The sequence below is a fragment of the Contarinia nasturtii genome, unplaced genomic scaffold, assembly GCF_009176525.2.
Source record: "Contarinia nasturtii isolate CC-2019 unplaced genomic scaffold, AAFC_CNas_1.1 Cnas_scaffold_414, whole genome shotgun sequence".
Classification (NCBI taxonomy): Eukaryota; Metazoa; Arthropoda; class Insecta; order Diptera; family Cecidomyiidae; genus Contarinia; species Contarinia nasturtii.
This window is the reverse complement of record NW_022197768.1, coordinates 5,404,985-5,429,885: the sequence shown is the minus strand read 5'-3', so window position 1 is coordinate 5,429,885 and position 24,901 is coordinate 5,404,985. Positions and strand designations below refer to the sequence as shown.

General features: G+C 33.6%; 2 protein-coding genes across 5 annotated transcripts in view; both read left to right on the top strand.

Annotated features, from left to right (window-relative positions):
• Positions 1 to 396: 396 nt before the first annotated feature.
• On the top strand, positions 397 to 5,475 carry LOC116338441 (muscle M-line assembly protein unc-89). Its single transcript, XM_031763696.1, has 5 exons — positions 397 to 697; positions 1,159 to 2,850; positions 2,919 to 3,064; positions 3,124 to 3,252; positions 3,340 to 5,475. The coding sequence occupies exons 1-5, from the start codon at positions 619 to 621 to the stop codon at positions 5,128 to 5,130; spliced, it is 3,837 nt and encodes a 1,278-aa protein (XP_031619556.1). The 5' UTR covers positions 397 to 618; the 3' UTR covers positions 5,131 to 5,475.
• Positions 5,476 to 7,146: 1,671 nt separating this feature from the next.
• LOC116338443 overlaps positions 7,147 to 24,901 on the top strand; it is a 53,363-nt gene continuing 35,608 nt past the window's right edge. The window contains exons 1-3 of one of the 4 annotated variants that reach the window (XM_031763698.1): positions 7,147 to 7,657; positions 11,927 to 12,376; positions 16,848 to 17,057. In XM_031763698.1, the coding sequence (XP_031619558.1) occupies positions 7,559 to 7,657; positions 11,927 to 12,376; positions 16,848 to 17,057 (759 nt within the window). In that variant the 5' untranslated portion in view covers positions 7,147 to 7,558. Of the gene's footprint in view, positions 7,658 to 10,316; positions 10,336 to 10,708; positions 10,738 to 11,553; positions 11,627 to 11,926; positions 12,377 to 16,847; positions 17,058 to 24,901 lie in introns of those variants that run through there. The other 3 variants (XM_031763699.1, XM_031763701.1, XM_031763700.1) reach the window with 3 other exon arrangements.

Here is a 24,901-nt window from a genome sequence, read left to right as displayed (position 1 = left end):
ACAAGAAAAAAAGGAAGTAAAAGCATTGATAGCAATTGGTGTAGATTTTCATGTTTTTCATCCCGTTTTTCCTGTCTTCCCGCATTTGAGAGTGAATATTTTTAAATCGTTGATTTAAATGAAAGCTAAACAGTCTGTTGAAGCTGAATCTCATTTAACGTGTGTACTGTGTGTGCTCTCTGTTTGGCGTGCTGTACACATATAAATAAATAAGCATCCCGACGTATTTAGATTTCGCTCTCCCAAAATATAGATCACAGACACATTCGCGAACATCCGCCTATCGAGCAGTAATGGGTCAGTTCGTTTTTGCTCGGAATTCTAAAACAAGATCATTCTTATGACATAAAGCAGCCGAAATTGTGCAGTAGTGTTTAAAATTTTGTGTGCGAGAGACGGGCGTCGACATTTTGAGACGCTATTGTCTCCGAAAATTCCCTTTTTTCTATTATATTTTCGTTAGATTTTAGTTTTAATTTTATTATTGTTTGAATATTTTACGGTTTTCGTTTTATCAATTCGATCTAGTTGTTTAAAATAGTTTTTTGTTTTAAATTTGATTTTTGCTTCATTGATTGAGTACATTAATGTATTGAAACGCTTGGTGAACTATCAGCAATGGGCAATCATTCGACCAAAAGTCAAAATATTAGCCGTGATCATCGGCCAAAGAAAAACGTACACTGGAAATCAGCAGGTAATCAATCAATTTCAATGGTTTCTCTTTGTGTCACACAAACTATCATTGATTAATAACAAAAAAAGAATGCGACTATTTGGAATAATGAGTAAATTTACTGAGATGCATACAAATTTTTGTTAAAAACGATAGTTGAACATTCCAACTATTCGTGTGAATGTGTGTGTGTGTGTGTGTAACATTGCAATATTGTGTTAGCAAATATTAGTGCGCAATCGGAGCGTAAATGTATAGTAGTGTTCAAATGTTATATTTTTAGATTTTTGTATTTGTATGTTTTGTTGTATGTTTGTATTTTAAGAAATTAATGTCTACCGAAACAGAAAATATGTGGTAAAACAATAGGCAACCGAATCGAGTTTAATTTACAAATAAATGCAACTTAAACGAACTACAACTACTTCCAGATGGGAATTTTTCTTTTAAAAAAATCTTTTCTTTTATCTCGTTTCAACTAGAGCCACCATCAAATCCTGGCAAACCGATACAGATTACAGACTACAATGCACCAGCTGACGCAGTAGTTATAAAATGGGATCGCCCCTATACCGATGGTGGTTCACCCATAATGGGATACCTGGTTGAGCAGCGACGTGTTGGTTCGCCAACATGGGTGAAAACATCGGCAACATTGGTGCCATATCAAGAAATCACATTGACTGGCATAGATCCGACATGGAGGTATCAGTTTCGCGTGTTTGCCCAAAATGTTGTTGGTATTTCCGAATCAAGCCCAATATCGGATATAATATCAGCTATTTCACAGCGAAGTGGAACAGCAGCACCGCAATTTTTAAATGAACTTGAAAATGCAACGGTTTTAGAAAACGATCAATGTGAATTTCATGTTAGTGTGATTGGTTCGCCGACACCACAAATCAATTGGTTCAAAGATGGCTTCGAAATATTTAGCAGCCGACGAACAAAAATTATTAATGATCACGATTCGAGCACATTAATTTTCCATCAAATTGCACTTACCGATGAGGGTGAAATAAAATGTACTGCAACCAATCGATATGGACATGTTGTCACACGATTCCAATTAAGAATTGATGCACCGCCAAAAATACGGTTACCACGACAGTATGAAGATGGATATTTGGTTGAAGCTGGTGAAATAATAAAACTTAAAGTGGGATTGGCTGGTAGACCGACGCCAGGAATTTGTTGGTCGCACAATGGTGATGTAATTAAAAACGGCGGACGCTACGAAATTACAACAAACGATAAGAATTCGTTTTTAAAAATAACCAAAGCAACACGTAAAGATCGTGGTGAATACAATGTGCGTGCAATAAATAAATTGGGTGAATTCAATGCATCGTTTTTAGTGACGGTTACAGCAAAGCCAAGTCCACCGCAAAATGTTCGAATTTCAATGTCATTGGGAAAATCAGTAACGCTTACTTGGAATACACCCGAAGACGATGGTGGATGCAAAATTGGAAATTATGTTGTTGAATATTTTCGTATTGGATGGGATGTGTGGTTGAAAGCGTCGTCAACAAGACAACTAACTGCCACATTAAACGATTTAATTGAAGGATCCGAATATAAATTTCGTGTAAAAGCTGAAAGTCCATATGGATTAAGTGAACCAAGCGAGGAATCAAAAACTCTTTTCATTCCTGATCCAAAGCGTGGCATTGTAACACCAGCCAAAGTATCAACTTTATCGCCCAATGCCGACCGGAAACATCTGATTAATCAACAATATAATCAAGACAGAAAAAGCCCAATCAAACAAATTATTATACCGGATCTACCAAAAAATGTTGAATTCATTTCACAAATTTATGATAACGAACAAATTGTAAAAGAACTTAATTATGGTACAAGTGTAGAAAATCGAACGAAAAAGAAAGAAAGTATTTCAAATACGACACCGAAATTAAATCCCAATTCAATTCGGCACACTGAAAACCATGCAAATAAAAAGTCAGTAAAATCTGAACCAGATTCAATGGCTTCCAGAATCACGTCATCTCCACAGGCAAACAAAAATGAAAGTCGAGCACATGGAAAAACTAGAAATCAAGGTGACGAGAAGAACACACTTTCACCCGCTCATGATGAAGTTCACACGAGCAATGAGTACATGCTAGTTTTATACGATGACAAAAAGTCGGGAAAACAAAACGAAGAAAGTTAGTTTGCTTAAATTTTAGTATATGCGTCCAATTATCGTAAAGTTAATACGATTTTATTTTTATAGAAAATCACTTTGATTTGGATTTGAAGGAAGCTATTGATGCACCACCTTTGTCACTATCGACACCAGACTTATCTGATATGTCACATCACAGTACATTTCAACCATTGAGACGATCTGCTAGTTCATCGGAATTACTTTATGAGAAGGTATGACAAAGGACTATTGTTACCATTTTATATTGGAAAATAAATTTCTGTTGCAATAGGTAATGCAACGATTTTATGAAGCAGTCGAACTTGACGAAGCAGAAATGGCACGGAAACAAGGTGATTCCGGTCAAAATAAAAAATCAAAATTTGTCGAGCACATGGAAGATGATAATGAATTCATTTCGGTAAAACACATTCATTGAATTATTTTTTTTTTTTAATTTGGATTCTGTACTCAATTTTTTTAAAACAATTCCAATTACTTGTTACAGCGTACAAATGAAGCAAAGCCTGAAATTAAATCAGATCAGTCACATGAATGGAAAAACGAAGATGATCGTGATCTTCGAAAAGAGATCTACGAATCACAACGGAAACGCAGCCATCGACCACATGAACCATCCACAGACATTGTTTACGATGATGATTATACAGAGAGTACGGCATCATCAGTTGGATCAATATCAATATCTGCATCAATCGAATCCATTGAACAATTTATAAATTCAGTACGATCGGCATCGACAAATACAAGCACAACTGCCATCAATACACGAACTTCGGTAAATGATGAACTCGAAACATATCATCCAAGTATGGAAGTGCGTGCACTTTCACCATATCGTACACCAGATCCCGGACAGGCAACAATTGAACTAAATCGCCCGATTGCATTGCCAAATCCAGACATAAAGCCAAAATCAATATTGAAACGACGGACATCTAATGAAAATGGCATGAACGAAGCAATAGTAACACAAACAATCGTCGAAAATAAAGAAAATCTACAAAAGGAGAAAAAACCATCACAAAAACAAACGGAGTCCCAACCACCGTCACCAATACCATTACATCCGTCACATTTACAGTCAAAACCACAACCAAAACCACAACCACAACCAGAAAAAGAACCAGAACCAAAGTCATTGCCATCAACTCCAAAGCCAGAAAAAGAGAAGCGAAGCTTTTTGAATTTGTTTAGTAAGAAACAAGCGACATCTGCTGAAAATTTAAAGAAACCGATCGAATCGCCGGTTGAGAAAGTATTGCCCGAAAAAGCTACCGAAAAAGAAAAACTTTCAAAACTGCGACAAAATTCAATCGAAGAAAATAAAGTGGAACAAGTTGCGGTGATTGATCATTACAGTGATATTGTCAAAGAATTGGGTGGCAATCAAAAAACAAAAGCGTCCATACCATTATACATGAATCATCATGCGCTACGTGAAGCGGCCGCACGGGCTGAATTGGAAGAACGTGAACAGCTTCTTGCGAAACAGACGAATGAAATGCATAAAATCAATATAAATGATGATGTAGACGATATGTCAGAATTGGCTAAAAAAATGAACCTATATACCGATGCAAATGAAAATTCAGTCGAACGTGAAACGGTGTCACCACCACCATCATCATCACCAAATGATTTGGTTGAAATCAGTGTGGAGCATACACAGTCAGTTTCATATGCATTGCGACAAATAAAACAACCGGATGTTTGTAGAACAAACAATGAAACGATGGTTGAAGCAAATGCAAAATGTCTAACCGAATCGACCAAACTATGCAATGAAGACGATGGAATCGATAGCGTGATCGATACGAAAAAACAAGAGACACTAACGAAAGTGCGGAGTTCGTCACGTTCGCGTCAACTGGGACGTAAATCAATATCAGAGAGGCGCAGTCAGTCAAAATCTCCAGTTTCAGAGCGTATGACATCGGTATCGAATACTGTATTGAAAGTAACGAGAATGCCCATCCAAAACGATATTGACATTGAGCTGGAGCCATCTGAACAATCACCATCACCGGAATTGCCGGAATCACGGTGCATAACGCCCGAACAAATGCAAACAACGGCCGAATTAAAAATTCGGTCAACCTTATCATATGCAACCGATCTTTTTCTGTTTTTGTTCGCTTGCTATTTGTATATATTTCGAGATGCATATTTGCTGACAATTCCCATTTTAATTTTAATGGTATGTCGGCATGTGATCAATCTTCTCATAGATAAATGGCAGAAATGGACAACATTGGACAAACGGAAAACAGAATGAATACAATACAATGTTGGGCAAACAAGATCAGCGCAAATCATATATTCATATTGATTAATTTTAACCATTTATTATTATATGAACAAGTAATTTGTTATCAATAATTTTTTTTTTGTATTTATAACCCCATGCATATCATCACAACACAAATTGAAACGAAAAAGAAAAGGCAGAGAACTTTATCTCATGGGGCAACATGACATTAGACTATATTTAATTGTATATATAAATATATGTTGTCAAAAATCATACTGCACATACACTATATTGAATTCGGTTGCTGATCTTTTTTTTTAGTTTCATCAATTTGAAATTTAATAAAAACAATTGCAAATACCATGAAAACCGATTTTCATTTGTTGGTGCGTTTATTTAAAGAGCGATAGGCAAATGAAGGCGACATTGAAAAATGTTAAGCCCACTATCGCAGTTTATTAGCCTTTAAACTTATACATGACATATTAAATAAAGACGAACATGGGGCATGTGTGCATATTGAACATTCTTTATAGTAGAAAATTTATATGATGTCAGGATCACAAATAGCGTATATACAATTACCTTCCACAATATGGTAGTGGAAAACGGCATATTGATTTTTTTATTGTGGTTCTGTCCAATATTTTTGCCGACAGTCTTACATTGACACATTATGTTGCGTGATTGGGACTGAAGGTGTGCCCGGATAATAAATTCATAGACTAATTGTGACGATACCGGCATTAATTTTTCCATTTAAAATGAAACAGATCGCAGTACAAATACGTTGCTGAGCTGCGTTTGGTGTTGCAAACACACACACATACATACATACACACGCGCGTGCCTCGTCTACACTCTCTCGAGCGTTCATTTTATACTACGCATATTTTCGGCGAGAGCCAAAGATTAACGGTTTCCGAAGAAACATTTTTCGACGAAAAAAAAAACTGCTCATGTCTCACACTTTGCTTAAGATTTAATCTTATTTAGTTGTACGCATGATTTTAAGGAAAGTATTCAAAATAGCTCATGTTTTACGATGTCGTTTGCAATGCAAATTCTACAAACTGTACGGTGTGGACGTTTTTTTGGTATGCACTACTGTACGCACGTACATTTTTCTCTAAAGGTATTTTGCTGTTCATTTATTTCGTATTTGACCAGCGAGTTTTTTTTTATATATATATCTCAGCTATGCAAAAAAAAAAAACAATACACTTGATGTCCGATTACCATACGAAATTCGAACTCTTACTGCACCTAAAATGATAACTTCACATTCTTAGCAATTGTGTGTAGGTTTTGCCTTCTTAATATCATCTAATATCTTTTATTAAGTTTCTCTCATTAAAGGTATTGTATTGTAGTTTGGTGTTGGGCTTTGGGCTTTGTTTTGTTTTCTATACCGTTTGAAATGTACTTGTACCCGACTTTGTTCATTTTCAGTATCATTTTTTCTATACATGTACAACAGTTGTATATATTATATGTATATTCATAGTTTTGCCGTCTGCTTCAGAATTAAGCTAATAAAGGTAAGCGTACCGATGACGATGATGCGCACGATATATGTATTATCGGCTATATTGAAGGTGGGGCTATATGTAGTTTTACGTATGCACAAAGGAAATGAACTCTCGCTAGTGTAAGCTTTCAACACGCTACAGTCTAGAAAATTGACGAAACGATAAACCGTATTTAGAAAAAAAAGCCAACGAAAACAATAAAAAATGAATATAAACAAATAAAACAGCATTGCGATGGTAGTGGTAACAATACCACAAACTATAGATTTTGTTGTGCTGTGCGCGCACTAGCCCAGCTCGTATCGGCTTTGACATGTTATTTCATTTCATTTCTGTTTGATTTGTATTATTATTACTGTGTATAAGGTATGATAGTGTATTTTTATTTTGCCTTCTCGAAAACATCAAGATACGGTTTGGCATTTGTGTTTAAGTTTCATAGCAATTCAGACACACTTTTTTTTTCGTTTGTAACTTATAAGTAGCATAATTTCAGCAAATTTCACGTGAATACTGTCAAAGTTTCATTAACAACACTGTTAGTATGAACATATTTGAATATTCGCAAAGTCGAACACTGAATAATGATAAAAACAAGATAAAAGAAACACAAATGCATGTGAGAAACGGTAACAGCTACTACATCAAATGATAAAAAAGTGTGTATCGATTGAAATTCAAGTGCCGTACAAATGTGTGTGTATCAAAAATTGCGACGACATTGTGCGCGTAATGTTCCAATTAGAAGAAAGTAAACAGTTTTTGTATGATCTTCACATAGTTCGGCTATTTCGAATTGTTTTCACGCCGAAGACACAATCAATTTCACATTGAACAAGCGAATGAATCAGTTTTTTTTGACAGAGTGGTGTTGACAAGTTTAAGAGCAAAAATCAGTGTTCACATATAAAATCGAAAAAATGGCGTATGTTGTGTGGCGTGTTCTAATGAAAAAATATTCAAAAGTTCGATTGGGATTGCAAAAAGGTTCGCCTTGTCCACATTCAACGTCAAATAATGTAAGTACCATACATAGTCTTTAGTCGTACAAAATAAAACCTAATTTCTTCTATTCCAACACTACACATTGCGTGACGCATTCATGCCTAACATTGAAAAACAAAACTCTGCAATGCAATTTCTTCGCACATCATTTACGTCACCGTACCTGTTTGCAAATGACAATATTATTTGTATGTGATTCATTTCAAGTCGAATACTATTTATCAATACATTAATTGGTTGGTGCAATTATATGGAATCATCTTTATGACCATTGAATAAAAACATTGCCAGAGAGATATCAATTTGCAATGCGTTTGTTGCACGGGCACTTTCAAGTCATTCAATCAAAATTGATTACATCGTTCAAAAATAGCTATTTGTTAAAAGCCCTTCAAACATGAAAAACACAAATAAACCAACAACAACAACAAAAATTAAACAACTTTTATGAATCATAAAATTTACTTTTCGTTAAGCAGTTGTATTGTGTTGCATTCGTGTGGATAATAATGTGCACAGCAATTAGGTGAGCGAATTTTCTTCATTCGCTTGGGCAAGTTGATGTTAAATTAAGCCGCCTGATGCAAGAATTTACCAAGTTTATGTGCATAACGTTGTTTTGTTTTAATTTATCTTTCAACAAACATAAAAAATCGTATTAAGGTATTTCAATTTACACGTTTCCATCATGGTGTCAGGCAAAATGTTCAGCATTTCTAGAGCAATTCATTGCATTGTTTATGTAGCAAAATCATTACAAATGCATTTCGATTATAGTTAACAAGTATCTTTATTTAAGAAAAAGACAAACATTTGAAACGATAAATGATAGAATATTTGTGTATTCTTCGTAAGTTCAGGCTGTCAGATAATGTTGAAAAAGCGATGGTTCAATCACGCGAAATAAATGCAACACAAAAGACCTTCACGATGTTCTTTTACTTACTTGAATTGAACTCAATTTTACATTGCCTAAATTTTGAGAATACGATAAACATGTTTATCGCTGACAAGTGTGTGAAACATAAATACACCATAAGTTATACTGGATTTAACCTACAGGTATTTGAGGCACAATCGTTTAAGTGCCATGACCAAAATATTTTAAAAAAACTGTTGGCAACAAATGAATACGGTTGAACCGTTTGATGATTAAAAATTCACCAATTTTATTTCACTTGATTACAAACACTTTAAACCCTTTTGAAAAGTACCGTGACTTACATGTGTTCACTTATAGTGATTGATCGATTTTTCATTAAAACGATATTAGTTGTCGAATGCAAAGTAGCAATGACAGTTATTGATTTGTTGATTTTCGGAATTTGAAGGTCATTTTAGATGGAAAAACAATAGCAAATCTATTTCCATCATAGATGCAATATGCCGTGCTGATTTTTCGCAATTAGAAACTCTGACTATATTACAAAGATATTCTATGTTTCATTCATCATCCCAAGAAATAGTTCAAAATGATTTTTTTTTAGAACAAAGACGAGATATAATTAAGTAAGCTATTGCATTGCTATGCCATTAGAACAAACATCGTATAAATCTTAGCTATAGGTTAATTTTATGTTAATCATATTTGATTCTAGCATAGGTGTTTGCGATGAATCTCACACAATCCATGCGAAAAGTTCAAAGTATTTACAATTCCGTAATGAATCGCAAACTCTATTCACTTCATGTTAACTTACATGAGATAAAGATAGATCTGAAGCAAATTATTTCTATGTATATATATATATCAACAAATGAGCGAGAAAAGATATCTACGGATATAAGTGTGTGTGTGTGTTTGGATCGTGTAACAGTTCACATTGGTCAAATTGCATTTTCTCGATTCGATGAAAATAAAATTTGCGTGTTTCAAATCATGCATGTATACGCTATCAAATGTTCATGTAATCAAAAATTAGCAAATAGTCTTATTATTCCATAAAAATTGTACGTATCATTTAACGAATTGATATTGAATGGTAATTGCTATGGTGTGTACGCCATTACGGTAATTTTGGTTAAAAACTCATATCTTCAATCGAATAATTTGTGCCAAAAATTCATATATATAATTAAATAAACGAGCAATTCTAGCTTTCAATTCCAGCTTAGTGTTAAAATCAACATCGTCCAAACGGAAATTATATCAAATATCATTATAACGGGAAATCACATCAAATCGTTTAGCTTTTACATCCATCACACTGCATTTTAAAAGAAATGTAATTGATAGTTTATGTTGATGAGTATTCTTACTGCATTCACACAAATGCAACGCGAAATAACCGCAGAGAATTATTATGAAAGAAAAGTTCATTGGAAGCGCCATCTAATATGTTGGCGTAATACATGCATGTATCCTTTGAATACCTGGCATCACAAACCGGTCTCACATTTTGTAAGATAATTTTCGGTATGTGAATTTAGATGGCTCTGAAGTTTAATACGCATCATCCATTGATGTTGGTACATTACCTGTTTACTCACGTTCACAGAATTTTTCGTTCTTTCACTAAGAGTTGAATTGGTTGATTACGTTCCTAAACTGTTGATGGAAGTAGCATTTTAACATTTAGTTTACGTTTTTCGTTTCATGTGCGGGTCTCAGCCATGGGCAAAACACGAAGAAAATTTGCAATTAATGTTTCTGGAAGAAAAATAGGAAACATATGGTAAAAAAAAAGTTCAGGTGTGTATGTGTGTATATCGTACATTTCATTTTGTGCTGATATCATATGCGATGGGTACATTTAAGTTCGTCTTCATTTCTTTGTAAATTGTTTGCGGAATTTTTCGCTCGCATCTTCCTCTTATAGTGATTTTAATATCAGTGCAAACATATAGACGAATGTTTTCAATTGTGTGAATATAAATCGTGGAATATTGTTCATATTAACGCATACTTGACGAATGCAATTTTTATACTTTTGTAACAATCGCTATCACACAAAGAAATAACGTTTTTTTTTCTCTTTACTTTTTGTATCGTCCGCTTTTTCTTCGTCTTCTTCTTGTTTAGCTCTTCGCCAGCCATTTTTTTCGTCTTCTTGCTGATATGAGAGTGAAGAAAGATTCACCAACTCTTTCACTTGTAAATTATGAATTATTATTACATAAATTGTTTGATTTTTAGGTACATTTGTGTATGTGTGTGTGGTGTGTGCATTGCCATTCAAGACATTTCGTTTTTTTTTTTTCGTTATTTACATTATTACCTTTGTTTCAAATCCGATTTTCAATTCACATTCTGTCTGTATTACTAACGCGCGTGTGAGCTGATATTTTTTTCGTTGTCTATTCATACGTACCGCCATGAATAAAATCTATGTTAAATTTCTCTGAATTTATAACATTGTATAAATAAAGCAGTGTAAGTCATAACTAACAACGTGCCATTGTAAAAAGTGATTCAAATCACTTTTTTGGTGACAACGAAATAAACTATAACCACCGCTAAAAGTAAGCACATATTTCCCTTTAAATTTGATTTTTGAATGAGAAAGAAAAAAAATATGTTCCTATGAACACACATAGCTAGCATAATCGCTTAAGTAAATCAAATCAAACGGAATAAATTGAGTGTTTTGTCAACAGTTTTGGGAAAGCACATTTCAGTCCCGTTCAACAAATACCCAAATACAATGAAAATGATAGCAAATCAAAGACATTTGAAATAAAAATGTTTGTAATGTTGCCTCTCCTCTTACATTGAATCGTTTGAAATTGAAGTTGCCAAACTGATTTTGGTTTGGCAATCAATCTTTTCCTTTATTTGACAATTCCACCAATTACTCTCAGCATTTACAAAATTTCATGTGAGTCGAATAGCATAAACCATACTCAACTCTGCGTCTCACCAATAACTTCAAATTTATGCAGAAAGCGTTTTTTTTTTGCGCGCTGAATATTTGTAATTTTTGGATGAAATTTGCGATGAATTTCGGATAAATTTTTGTCGTTGTTTACTGAAAGTAGTAACGGTAAGCGGGTTTGGTTCGCTTTTTTCGTACGTTGCTCATATAATTTATAGAATCTACGTCGTTTGCCTAGTGGCAATAACCGAATAAGAAATTGGGCAAGACGCTATGTGCAATTATTTATTTTTTTTAAACTATTGCATGCCCATTTTTATTTGCAGAATTAACACATCGAATAGTTATGAGTTTCAATATTGTGCACTACTTTTATTGTTATTTTTTTTTTTTTTTTTGTTCAAATCAATTAAGTATTGCTCACCACATATTTCTCTCTTTTCGTTGTGACAAACTTTGTGTCATTAGGTTTCACCAATGTGGGTCAGTTCATCGAATTTCTATGCAACCGATGTAATCGACAATAGTAATAAAGCAATTGAATCACAGTCTTCAGACGCCACTGGAAATGAATCAACGTATAAAAATCTATCAAAAGTGCGAACCTATTTGAAACGATGTGAAAATGCAATTAATAGCATTAATTTAGGTGGAAAACGTTCGACGCCATCATCTGCCGAAACCGATATAAACAACGAAGGAACAAAACAGCCAACCAGTTCGTGGTATATAGACGAATTTGGAACGGAAACTAAAGAGGACTTGAATTTTAGCGACTTGAATTTTTTAGAAAATGATTTGAGCTCCACAAAGGCCATGGAGAAATCAATGCCGGAAGATGAAATAACTAATTCAATCAACGAATATGAAAACAACCACATCAAAAAAAATGAACACATAATGCCAGAATTTCATATGGTAAGTCTTATTTACTACGAAAGAAAAAACAAACCAAAAAGAAAAATGCGAGAGAGCGAAAAATGACTCCCAAAGGTTGAATTTACGACATATGGTTTTGTAGAACAAGTGTGCAGTGAAACGGAAATTATGGATTTATAACATTTTATATGTATCAGAAATGTAATACATTTATAAAAAAGAGTAGAATGAACCATTGAGTTATTATTACTTATTAGTATTGTTAATTAATAGTTTGGTGTCATCTGGGCCGGAGCGCAAGAAGCGAGAAAATTAAATCGTTCCCTTTCTGGACATATTGTGCTGAATTAAAGGCGCAATATGAATTTATATCGAAATACGAAAGGTACATATGCACAGGCCTCGGTTGTCATCTGAAATTTTTATTAATGTCGTTTCATGCAACGAATGCCGTTCCCCGTTTCGTTCCAAACGAAGAACAAATTGAATAAAAAAAAGGCAAATTCGCTTTTTTCCATGAGCTATGTGTGGTTTGGAATTTATTGATGTATTTTAGTTTGTTTAGTAAACAATAGATGCAATAAAAAAAATCTAAATAAAGGTCGATATACTTATAGTGCACGTGCGTTTATCGCATGGATATTTTTTCATGAACAATTACCAAAAAAAAACTAAATAGACACTTCTATGAAATGTGAGCCGATTCTGTATCAACCAAAAATAATGTAAAAACTTACGAAAGATGTTTTGGGATTTTTTTTCGTAACAATCTTGTCACATGTTCTTATAAAAAATGACTTTGTTTTCATCGATTGCATGGCCCATTTACTATAATTGGACATTCAATCCATTGATATGGTGGTGCGACTGTCATTTTAAGTTTACTACTAATCTGTATTCATTTCGATTTCGGCGCATGCTTGTTAATGTTCTTTAATTTACTGTGATCAGTGTCACCGAAATAGTGCTCCCTTTACTTACAATGTAATGAACAATATTTCGAAATCTTTATCCACAGCATCTACTGTACTGAGATCAAAGGAAATAAAACTACACACCATTTCAATACAAAATACAAAAAGATAAAACTGACTTTTATAAACTTAAATCATCGATAATTTATTTATTTGTTTTGGTCTTATTTGACAGTATGCTCATAATTCATATTTATGTGACACATTACAAAGATAGTTTGTGGCTGAAAGGGGTTACACAATGCTACGATACAATATTTATTAAATACATTAATGTGTATTATTTAAACAATCAATAGATCCAGTGAAGCGTTCCCAGTGCGCACACACACACACACACATCATCACAATTCATTCACAATAACACTCACACTCAGTTTCGTCTCCCTTCTTTTCATTTCGATGCTTCATCTTTTTTATGTTTGCTGTTATTATTATTCAATGCGCTCATTTGGTGGTATGACACATGTGCTTGATGAACAAATAAATAACATTAAATAAATAAACACACAAAAATTGATCACACTTTTTTCCGTTCGTTTAAATTCGATGAGAGTGATTTTGTGGTGTGCCATTCCGCTTTGTATCTATTCCGTGATTTACATTTGGTGTTTCTCACAAACAATGCACAGAAAATATGTCATTTGATTAAATTATTCGCATGAGACCACCAACAACGTACCGCATTCGAGATCGAATTTCGAATGACACTGCAATGCATTTTCAATCGTTTTAGAATCAATTTATCAGCGTCGAAAAGTCAAATCAAATTCAATTTCACCAATGCATACATTTTGTACGATTTGCCATTATTTTTATTTTTTGCAATGCATTTTAATTTGATGCATGGCATATCATTCAAATAAATTCAGTGAAATAATTTTTTATCACTTTCTCAAACTTGGATGGTTTGCCGTTGTTGTTTCTCTCTCTCTCGCTCTCTCGCTCTCTCTCTCTCTCTCTCTCTTCAAATTCCTTTTCATGCTGTCTCTTCTAGTGTATCTTTTTAAATGTTTGCATATTTTATTCATTTGACATGAAAGAGAATGTTAAGTGACCGATTGAATTGTGGTATATCTAAGTTTGGTGAAAATTGCACATGAACACATGCACGGTATGCACACACCAATCTAAATCGTTTCGAATGATGTTCAAATGGCAGAGTGTGACACTTGTATATATGTATCAATGCTCACAAAATACCTAAATCGTATGATATCAGTAAAACATATAAAAGTCGTCTTGATCGAAATAAGGAAAAACGCATTTGCAATGTAAAATATTCGCATCGATTGTGAAAAGTGTCCATCGAGCCAAACCACGCGACTGTTTTGTATTTGCTTGCATTGATCTGATTGCAAAATCAATGACGCTGTGTTCCAATTTAAATATTTGCGACACTAAATATTTCAGCGACTACCTTACAATTAAGCATAACTTTGGAAAGAAACGACAGCCGCTAACACGATTGTGAATTTCAAATTCAATAGGCTCAAATGTGTTGAATTTCTCTTCTTTTCGCCTTGATTAAAATCGATTATGAAGACTTGTGAGGCGAGAGAGCGAAGTTGTACGCTGATTATCGTGCTCACCATATTATAATATTAGAAATAACGGATAAATCGTAATACAAAAGCGACCCACCACTTAATCTAGTACAAACAAATGGGAATGGTTAGAACCAAAAAGAAAAGGCAAGCAGCCAAAAGCGGTGTGTGACTATTTTTTTCTTCTTCTTTCTTTCCTCGCTTGTATCCCGTACATACAACGATCAATTTAACATTTAAGCCGCGCATATGTATACATATAATCCCATAAAAGTAATATGATTTGCAGGGTGAAAGTGCACTATTGGCATGAATTTCGTGCATCACAGTCACATGGATGTTTGTGCAACACAGCATATTTTGTTGTTGTTGTTGCTGTTGTCGCTTTTAAAATAGCATGCCCATTAGGTGCCAGTTTGAAATAACGAAAATTTGCGCCTAATGTCGGATATCCATTTCGGTTCTAATACAGTTTTTTTTTTTGATCGGGCCAATGAAACTGTTGCACAATTTTCTTTTATTTTAATAAATTCCTTATGTGCAAACGGTCGAATGCTTGTGATGCTTCGTAAATTGTTTAACAACGAAATACACACATATCGAAATTCTCACACGGCAAATGAAAGAGAAATCAAACGACGAATTTTTGTTGTTGTTGTTGTTATTGTTGCATTTGCTCCAAACCAGACCATTAAATCAACTTTTGGGTTATCGCTTGAGCTCGATCATGCCATTTTCCATGATCAATCAATAAGGGCACGGCTGTAAAGCGAACAAATTGCACCGATGAAGAAAAATAATAATAATAACAACAACAATAACAAAAATTATATTCATTTGTTGCTCTCGTTTTATCGGTTTTAACCATATTTCATATTCGTTTCAGCATTCATGCGTTTTGAATGATTTGAATAGCGATTCGGTTATAGGTTATCAATTAATTTGTGAACATGTAAATGGCAATATCACGGCTATGTATTGATCGGTTGGTCATTGGAATCGACAGCAATATAAAATTTACTCTCAATTTGTGCGCACTGATTTTGACTTACCACAATTATTCACATCGATTTTGTGAATAAAACACTTTTTCCGATTATAGAGAGCAAGGATACGGTGGAAAAAAATGTGCGGCAAAATCTGTATCAAATAAAGTCGCGTGTTGGCCATAATAAAAATCAATCGATAATTGTTAATATGTTCGGAATAATTGTGTTTTTGATCTTTGTATATTAAAGCAATGTCGCAGCTTTTGTCATTGTTGAACAAAACGAACGTTTGTTAAGAACATAAATTCGCACCATTTGAGGTTTTAATTAAATCTTTTTTTATCATTTTATACAATATCTGTGGAAATTCAGTGTTGCAAGTGGAAATATAATATGGGTGAACCCGATGATCAACAGTGCGACAAAGTGGTAATATTTGGAAGGAATTTTTTTTTCTTCACTTGGACTTATTCACTTTCCATTTTTTGTTGTTGTTGCAAAACAAACACAATGACTCAGCTTTAAGGTTTCAACCAACAAATCTAAATATTAAATTAGAAAAATGACAAAAACCATGAAAAGGAAATTCAATCGTCACAATTTCATCATTACGTTTTGCAATTGAAATGTAATCTAAAAGAAATAAATCTGATTTTACTGCTTTTGTTTATCAAAATGTAAACACTTAGCGATGCAAGAATATTAAATATCATCGTTGCTGCAGCATTCCACTATGTCGATAAAACATTTTTTGTGACACTATGCATTCGGTTTGATTCATTTTGAATTAAAATGTGTCGAAATGCCTAAATATGTGTTATAATGACTTTAAAATGGCTTGCCACTATTTGTAATTTAGTAACTAACCAAATCGATTCGAGGCGTATTCCTTTTTGATTTGACTTTTGTTTTTGAATGAAAATCGATTTACTCAAATTGAACACTGAACTTTTTATGCTATATTTTTCTTGTTTTTTTTTTTTTACTTCAAATCCTGCAGGCAAATGAAAAAGATATAAATGAACTTGTGGATATGCATCTGGCGGCACTTTATCCAAAATATTTAGAGACTCGTGCAATTTTACTACGACAAGCTCGTGATTTATTGCAAACAACATTTCATGGTGATTTGGTTTCATTTGAAAGAGAATTTTTATCACCGTCAGCAGAAATAATCAAAACTATAAAAAATGCATCTCATGATTTGTCGGTAAGTTTTTTCTTTTATTTTTTCATTTATTGTTAGGTAAAATATAAAATAAGCGAAACAATATTTAAATATATCTGCAACACACGGAAACCGAACTCATTTTTAGTTTTCATCCAAAGCATTCGCAATGCGCATACTGATTGGTTTTTATCATCCCTGAATTGTTCGGTAAAAAATTAAATTAAACGAATTGAGTTACAACGGCCATAATGCTAAAGTGTCTTTTATATCAGACTAAAAGGCACAAATGTGCGCACCGCAAACACATTATGCCCGACGGCCATAAACATCGATCAAACGGCGATATTGTGTATATGCTCTTACTAAAAGATTGAATAATTATTGTAAACAGGGAACAATAACTTTTGCCATTTGTGAATCGACAGAAATGAAAAAGAGAAAAAAAAACCAAACGGAGTAAATCGATTTGGTTGGGATTCAGCTCATCTTAACCAATTGGACCATGTGCCACAGTTACTTGTGATTCAAACCTGATAGTCGTAATTTCACGCGAAAATATGCGCATTGTGGTAAATGCACAATAGTCGATGCATCACATTCGCCATCATCAAGCTTTATTATTATGATTATTATTGATAATAAATATTAGCTTGCCTTGATTCGTTTTGATTCAACATCGTTTCCATTTTTTTTGGTTTCTCTCTCTCTCTCTCTTCAAATATTAAACGTTACGCGAAAATCGTTTTGACAACTTGCACAAACAATCAAATAATTTCTCTTTTTTCCCGATATTCGATTCATTTGAAAGTGTTGGTCGGTGTGTTCGAGAAAAGTTATCGCCACACATTTTTAAAATGCGCTAGTAAAATGCTACGTCGCTGATACCGATCAATAGTCAAAGTCTGTTGCTTATATTTCACCATCACCATCAACATTTGATTTTATTGTATGCCGTGAGGGTATTGATGTTTTGTGATTGATGTTAGTTATTATAGTGGCGCGCGGTCCTGTTTGATTTCTTTGCTCTTAAATAGTCAAAGCAAATGTGCACGATTACGTTTTGTAGGCGCTAAGGAATTACATACAGACGTACAACGAAAATCGTTGACAATCGATATCGTCATCGAAAAAAAAAGCATTTTCTATTTCTTAACGCCTCTTGATGTATTGTGAGAAAAATAATAATACTAATAATGTGATGCAGATTCATGTCCAGTATTTTACTTTTTAATTCCCCGATAGAGATTTGAAATTCATTTAATGAATAAGTAATTGTGATTTTACATTTGTAAACATTTGCATCATGTCACAGACCCAATTGACCTCGAAAGAAGTTTGATTGTCTCCATCGTGTGTCATTCGTCCGTACACAAATACAAAGTCATTGTCCCAAAGTGAAAATTCAATGCAAATTATAAAAGAAGAAAAAAAAAACGGTTAAATAATTGAAAAGTTGTGAAATAAAACCAAAACGATGAAAACAAATGCGATACAAGAGATTGCAATTGATAGTCCGATTCGTTTTGTACAATTTCATTTGTTACATCCACCACGCAAACCATGTTGATGTTGAATTTTCGTTTTTGAAATCGCATTCACAGTGCATGTTCAATTTTATTGTCAGTGCTGTTTTTGGAGAGGATTTGGTCGCTGCGCATATTTTAATGTGCTAAATGAATGTGCATACTGGTCATAAGTGCGGATTCACATCTTTTGTTATTCATTGTGTGTTCGGCGATGAGACCAAAAGTTGAAAAAACAAAACATACACATCGTATGTATGCATCGATGTCATTAACAAAAACGACAAGAATGAAATAAGTGAAGAAAAAAAAACGATCGAGTCGAAGAAATGAGGGAAAAATACAAATAAATTCGCTTCATGAATGGAATAAAAACAGCAACAGAAATTCCAATAAAAATCAATGATTGGTGAGCATTAAGTACACCTCACTTCATTATTTTCACCTGTGCTGCAATTTTACACTGCACATAAAACACTGACCGCTCACGATAACAAGAACACTCAACATGTAAAACTATCCGATTCGATCAACAATTTAGTATGATGTCGCGCCAACGCTGGGATTTCACTTTTTACACAATATTTCAGTTCGATTTCTCTCCACACATTTTTGTTTTTTGTCGAGTTCCCCTTCATTACAGGTTACAGGACTTTTTTTTCTTAAACGATTATTCATTTCATGACAAAGACGCTCAACTACGTGACCATATACTGTTCTAAAAAAAATTTCGTCGAGAAACACACCACGAACTAATTACTCACGACAAATGAGCTCAGCTCATTGAGCTGCATGTTGTGGCCGAATGGCACACGAGAACGTTGTAACAGAAACTATTACCGCACGCAAAGCACAAGCACATTTAATATTTATCAACTGCATTGACCCAATTAATTTTAAGTGTGTCGTATTATGAGAGCACTTGCAATTAATAGATCATGGCATGTTGCTTTTCTATGTTCCATGTTGTAGCCACTTGATATGTGAACAAGTACACAGAGACTATTTGGAGCAATTTTGTGGGAAATTGTAATTGTCGAAAAGATAATTGAAAATCGAGAGCAATTTTATTCAGTTAAAATAGTCTCTGTTTCAATAAATGTACACATATTTACATGGCGATATTGAAATGAGACTGAGATCGATTTGTGTTCATTGCAAAACGCCGGTAGTGCATCGAAATAAATGACTATTTTTGAAAAATCATTTAAATTTAAATTCAAACCAAAGGTGTTACATAGTTTTTATTGAAAGTCAAGTTAGATTTTCTTTTGCTCCTATTCAACATCAAAGATAATAATAAAAAAAATCATATTTTTTGAAAACTATGAAAAGCTAAATTTTTCTATTCGATGATAATGCCAACATATGACCTCTTTTACAATTTTGACATTCTGTTGAGTTAGCTGTCATCGAATCCCTTTATTTGGTCATGTAGAGTATTCTGTGTGAATTGTAAATTTGCCAGTAATGGTTGTGACACTATCCCCAACTGATCTTGTGAATTAAAAACGCCACATGACCATTCGTTGATGATAAAATATATTATGCCAATTAAGTGTGTGTTCGCATATGTTTTTTATTGTTATATTCAATTCCTCGTTTGTTTCCTTCCGCATTTTATTACCAAATGTGAATTATTATTTTTTCCTTTCGAAAAACGTTTGGCTGTGAGTGTTTGTTAGTAATCCAGATAGACATTCGGACCAATCGCATACAAAAATCCAATCATGTCGAACTTTCTGTCTTCTTTTTTCACTCGCATTGCGCTCAGGGATTTCACTTTAATATATAAACCTAATTGTAATGGTGACGGGCGCGCCGCCGAACAAGACTATTTAAATATCAGTTTTTTCTAAACAATTAGATTCCGATGTATTTTTGTTAGTATCGGTATAATTTACTTTTTCTATTGCGATTTTTCACATATTTACTGAGTTTGAAGCTAGAAAAATTCAATTTTTCACAATGATCAACAAATTTTGTCGTGGTGTCCAAATGCTAAAACAGCATGCAACACTGACACCATTTTAATATATTCTTTATGCCGTGATTTGGTTTTGCGAGCAAGCACACAGCGTACACAGCAGTTGGGGACAGTCACACATAAATGGGCTCGTTAACAATCCGATAACCGGGTTTCGCACACTGTACGAACACAGGTCAAAAGTTTGAATTGGAATTAGAGAATAATTTCGACTATTTTATTACATTATTAAAAAATGCTTTTTCGGCGACTGTCAACGATAATATTTCTTCAAAAAAATTTCATTTTTTCAATTTCGAATTGCATGTAAATGTTTCAAATTTTCATGAGCTATGGCCAACGGAAGAGTTGTTCAAAGTAAATATTTGACGACTTTTTGAAAATGCCGAATAATTTGAAATGTCAATTGGATTATTTATGTACTTCCAAATGAAACTTATAACGGGATACTTGGAAAAGAAATGGTTGTGTTCAAAATCACACATTATTAACACGCAAAAACTGTAACCATTGGACAGCATTTTGCACGCATCATACTTTAATTTGTAAGTGCATTTAGAGATCGGTGTTTCGATCTGACCAGCTCGTTGCAGTTTTCACATTATTGTGAATGTTTGAAACCGCTTACATTCACGTGATGCGAATTTCTTTTTTTTTTCTCAACGGATTCAGTTACTTTAACGTTTGGTGTGCAACTTATTATTTTTTCGTTCGTTATCTTCAGTGAGAGATATTTTATATGAGCGAGCCGATCGAAAGAAAGGAAAATAAAATATGTTTGTTTGCATTCTATTATCGAAACGATCGATTGATATTGTATAGAATTATCAGTACATAAAAACGCCAACCAATAAACATGACCACAACATTCTATCTCGGCTTACTGCTCCCGGTTGACATGCTTTGTTTTTTTTTCATTCCTTCTTCGTTTCTATGGCAGTGCGGTAGATATATCGGTTGTGTACACGCGTGACAAGTGAAGCCTCGTAAATACTAGGCTGTAGCATTTTTCAAAAACTTTGACGACATTCACGTTTTAATGTCATTGAGACCTCCTGAGTACGATTCCCTCACAAAATGTATGAGCACAATTAAACTTTAGTTGTGCCAGTTTATCCATGAAAATTCCTCGATTTTAAAAATATGTGAAAATATCGAAAAATTTCCAACTGAACGAATAATTGGGAAAAGACCCCTTGTACTTTCCATTTTTTTTGTTATATTTTTGCTGCACCCTAGCAAGTCCACTGATACATATGTTTCGCGAAGATTTTACATGATGTTAAAATTTCTTTTTTTTCCCTTTTGCTTAAAGAAACATTGAAGCATCAATTTCAAGCGGAATACATTCATTTCAAGTAAATATAGGCGGTGGCTGAACAAATTAATTTGATCGTACAAATACTAAGCAATCTTTCTACCTCAACATAGGAAAAAAAGAGTCTGTTGAAAATGAAATCACTTGCTTTGGATACTAAAAAGATATGTGTGTTGTTGTTGGTTTTTTTTTTGTCACAAAGTATAAGTACATTTATTCTCTTGATCAAATTTATCATTTCAACTGTATGCAAAAAAAAAGTGAAAACATCCATATAAATTTTATTAATGCGTCTGAATCTGTATAAAGTGTGACTCAAACTCTGAGTGTGTCGTTGCGTACCATTGGTGTACTCGTGTGCTATGCTCTACTGTCAACGTTTTTCATGTTATAAAGAATCATAAATAGTCTATTGTGAAAATACGACTAAGACGACAGACGACATTTACGTTGTAGGTTGATTATTTATGCTATTTAAGATTAGCTTCAAAAGATAACCCAGGTAATACCTTTTGTTCCATACCTTGATGAACGATCGCTAGGTCTCCGTTACCGTTTGCGGTATGCTCAATTCAACATTTTGAACACATTTTTTTTTATTTGTTTCTTTCATTGGCGATGTTCGCATAATAATATAAGCCGTGATTCACTTAATGTGTGTCTAGCCGCTATGTGATGTAAATTTGAAGATTTTTTTCATCAATTTTGTGGAAGCAATGTGGATATATTTATAAAAAAACTGTACTTTTCAGAAAAGCAAATATCCAAGTATAAAACAATGAAAAGATAACAATATAATTTAGTCTTTCTAGTAATTTAGAAATAAAATCCATATTCGGCGTGGTTTTATGCAATGATTCGTGAATCTATTCCATTTACGTATCAAATCACTGTCGCAATATAGAACTTGTGAGGTGCTATTTTCAATTTACCAACGCCATTCACCGTCCTACCGTTTAATCGGGGCGTAAGCTCAATTGTCGTAAAATTTGTAATATATTACCGCTTTCCACAGTCTTTTCTCAGATACATTATCTCAGATTGAAGCGACACATTTTCATAAAAAATCAATTTCTATAATTTTATGCGATGATAAATTCTTCTTTGATCGCATCGGAAATGACTTTTATTTTTGACATTGGCGACAAATCACTTGTTCATCGATATTGACACCGAAACAATCCACGCATTGTCCAATATAATTTATTCAAATATTTTGATGATGTGAAAAATTGATCAAAATTTAGACATAACAGTTATTATTTAAATGTTAATGATGTGCTCATATAAAAGCGATCACATTAAATATTATTGTCTACATTCTACATTGTGGTCGGACGCGCACCATAATTGGAAAATTGATTCAAACATATTATTTGGTCAATCTCTAAGTCGGTCAAGTCGAATATTTGTTGCCATATCATTTAAAAGTATACACAGACAGATAAAAAAAACGGCATGGTGGAACAACCTTTAAAAAAAACTATCGTTGCAGATTCTGCATAAAATTTCCAAAAAAAATATCTAGAACCGTATGCGTTCACCGACGATTACCGTTATAGACACCACCAAAATGCGACTTTCAGTTGCGGTGTGTGCTCTCTTCAGGTGTGCGATCTTGCTTCCATATAAAATGGCTATCGCTCGGAGTCACTTCCATTAGCATTGAAAATATATATAAATAGTCAATTTTTTGTGCGTCCAGATGCTGTTTCATTTCATATTGGATGGGAAGGTAAAACCATGTGCTTGAATCTATATTTGGCGAACAATATATGCCCAAGAAAAATATTTTCTCATGCACTCAGTATATGCTGTTAAGCTTGTATTATATAATCCAGTAATTACAAATCATCGCTCTTATAATAATGTACGGATGATTTTGTTTTGTGCTTGTTTATAGCGTGATGATTGCATATTAAAAATTTTTGGTTCAGGCGAGAGATTTTACTCAGATATAGATTTCAACTATCGATAACCATAAACTTTGAAAACACATCGTAATTATTTGGTGAAACATGTTAAAGCAAACAGAGCCGTTTCTATAAATGTTTTGTGTTCCGCATTCAGTTTTGTTATCATGAGACTAAAACCGATATCATTGGCTACAAATCATTTGTTTTGCGTATCAGTCAAACACACAAAAATTTCGTATTGCCCCGAGTAAACACTTTTTTCATCTTTTTCTTCGTCTTCTTTTTTATCAATTTCGACTAGTTCAGAAACTAATTACACAAGCTTTCTTCGCTTTGCAACCAACCTAGATATAAACATGACCATATGCACATTTTGCACTCACACTGTACTAGGACCTATATTTGTTTACCAGATCGTTTTCCGAATGTCTAGCACGTTCAGCGTGAAATGAGCTATAGCTATGTATGTTCATCTATACTTTACATACAATCCGCTCATTTTTATGATTTGGCAATAAATTTCTTCTTTTTTTCTAACGCAATAAAGTAAAAAAAAAAACAACAAGAACACATTTTTGTGACGAGAAATGTCATGTTGTAATTAATTTTGGCGTTTCGACAGAAGAAAAACATAAAGCCCAAAAAATATTGCGTGAACATTATGAATACGACTATATGATGTTTAAATTTTCGACAGAAAAACAAATCGATGCAATGGTTATGGTTTATGAGACCAAATCTAAATTCTTGAATGATCGATGTAATATTCGAACTTCGAAACATTTGAAATGTGGACCAAATGTTGGTCGCAAAATAAACATTTAAACGACGGTGGAACGGCATCAGTTCGTAGGTTCACACAAATCATATGTGAGCTCAATTTCACAGTAGTTCTGAGAAAATGGAATACAACAACAAAAAACAATTTATTTATGCTTGCGCAATCCGGAAATTTTCAATGCTCGCTTCTGTTTGCATTAAACTTCAAAATAATATAATAGCAAGTGACATCTTTTAAACTGAACAAAATAATAAAATTCCATTGAACATTTGTTTAATTTACGTTATCAATGTGTGCTCGTGATTTGGATTCGATCGGAACACTTACTAAATCCGCAAACTACTCAACAAATTGTTGT

Excerpts from the sequence above, each read along its gene's own strand:
- LOC116338441 (XM_031763696.1), top strand. The coding sequence starts at position 619 with ATGGGCAATCATTCGACCAAAAGTCAAAATATTAGCCGTGATCATCGG. Across the intron at positions 698-1,158 it reads CGTACACTGGAAATCAGCAG|AGCCACCATCAAATCCTGGC; the intron begins GTAATCAATCAA and ends CGTTTCAACTAG. Across the intron at positions 2,851-2,918 it reads GGGAAAACAAAACGAAGAAA|AAAATCACTTTGATTTGGAT; the intron begins GTTAGTTTGCTT and ends TTATTTTTATAG.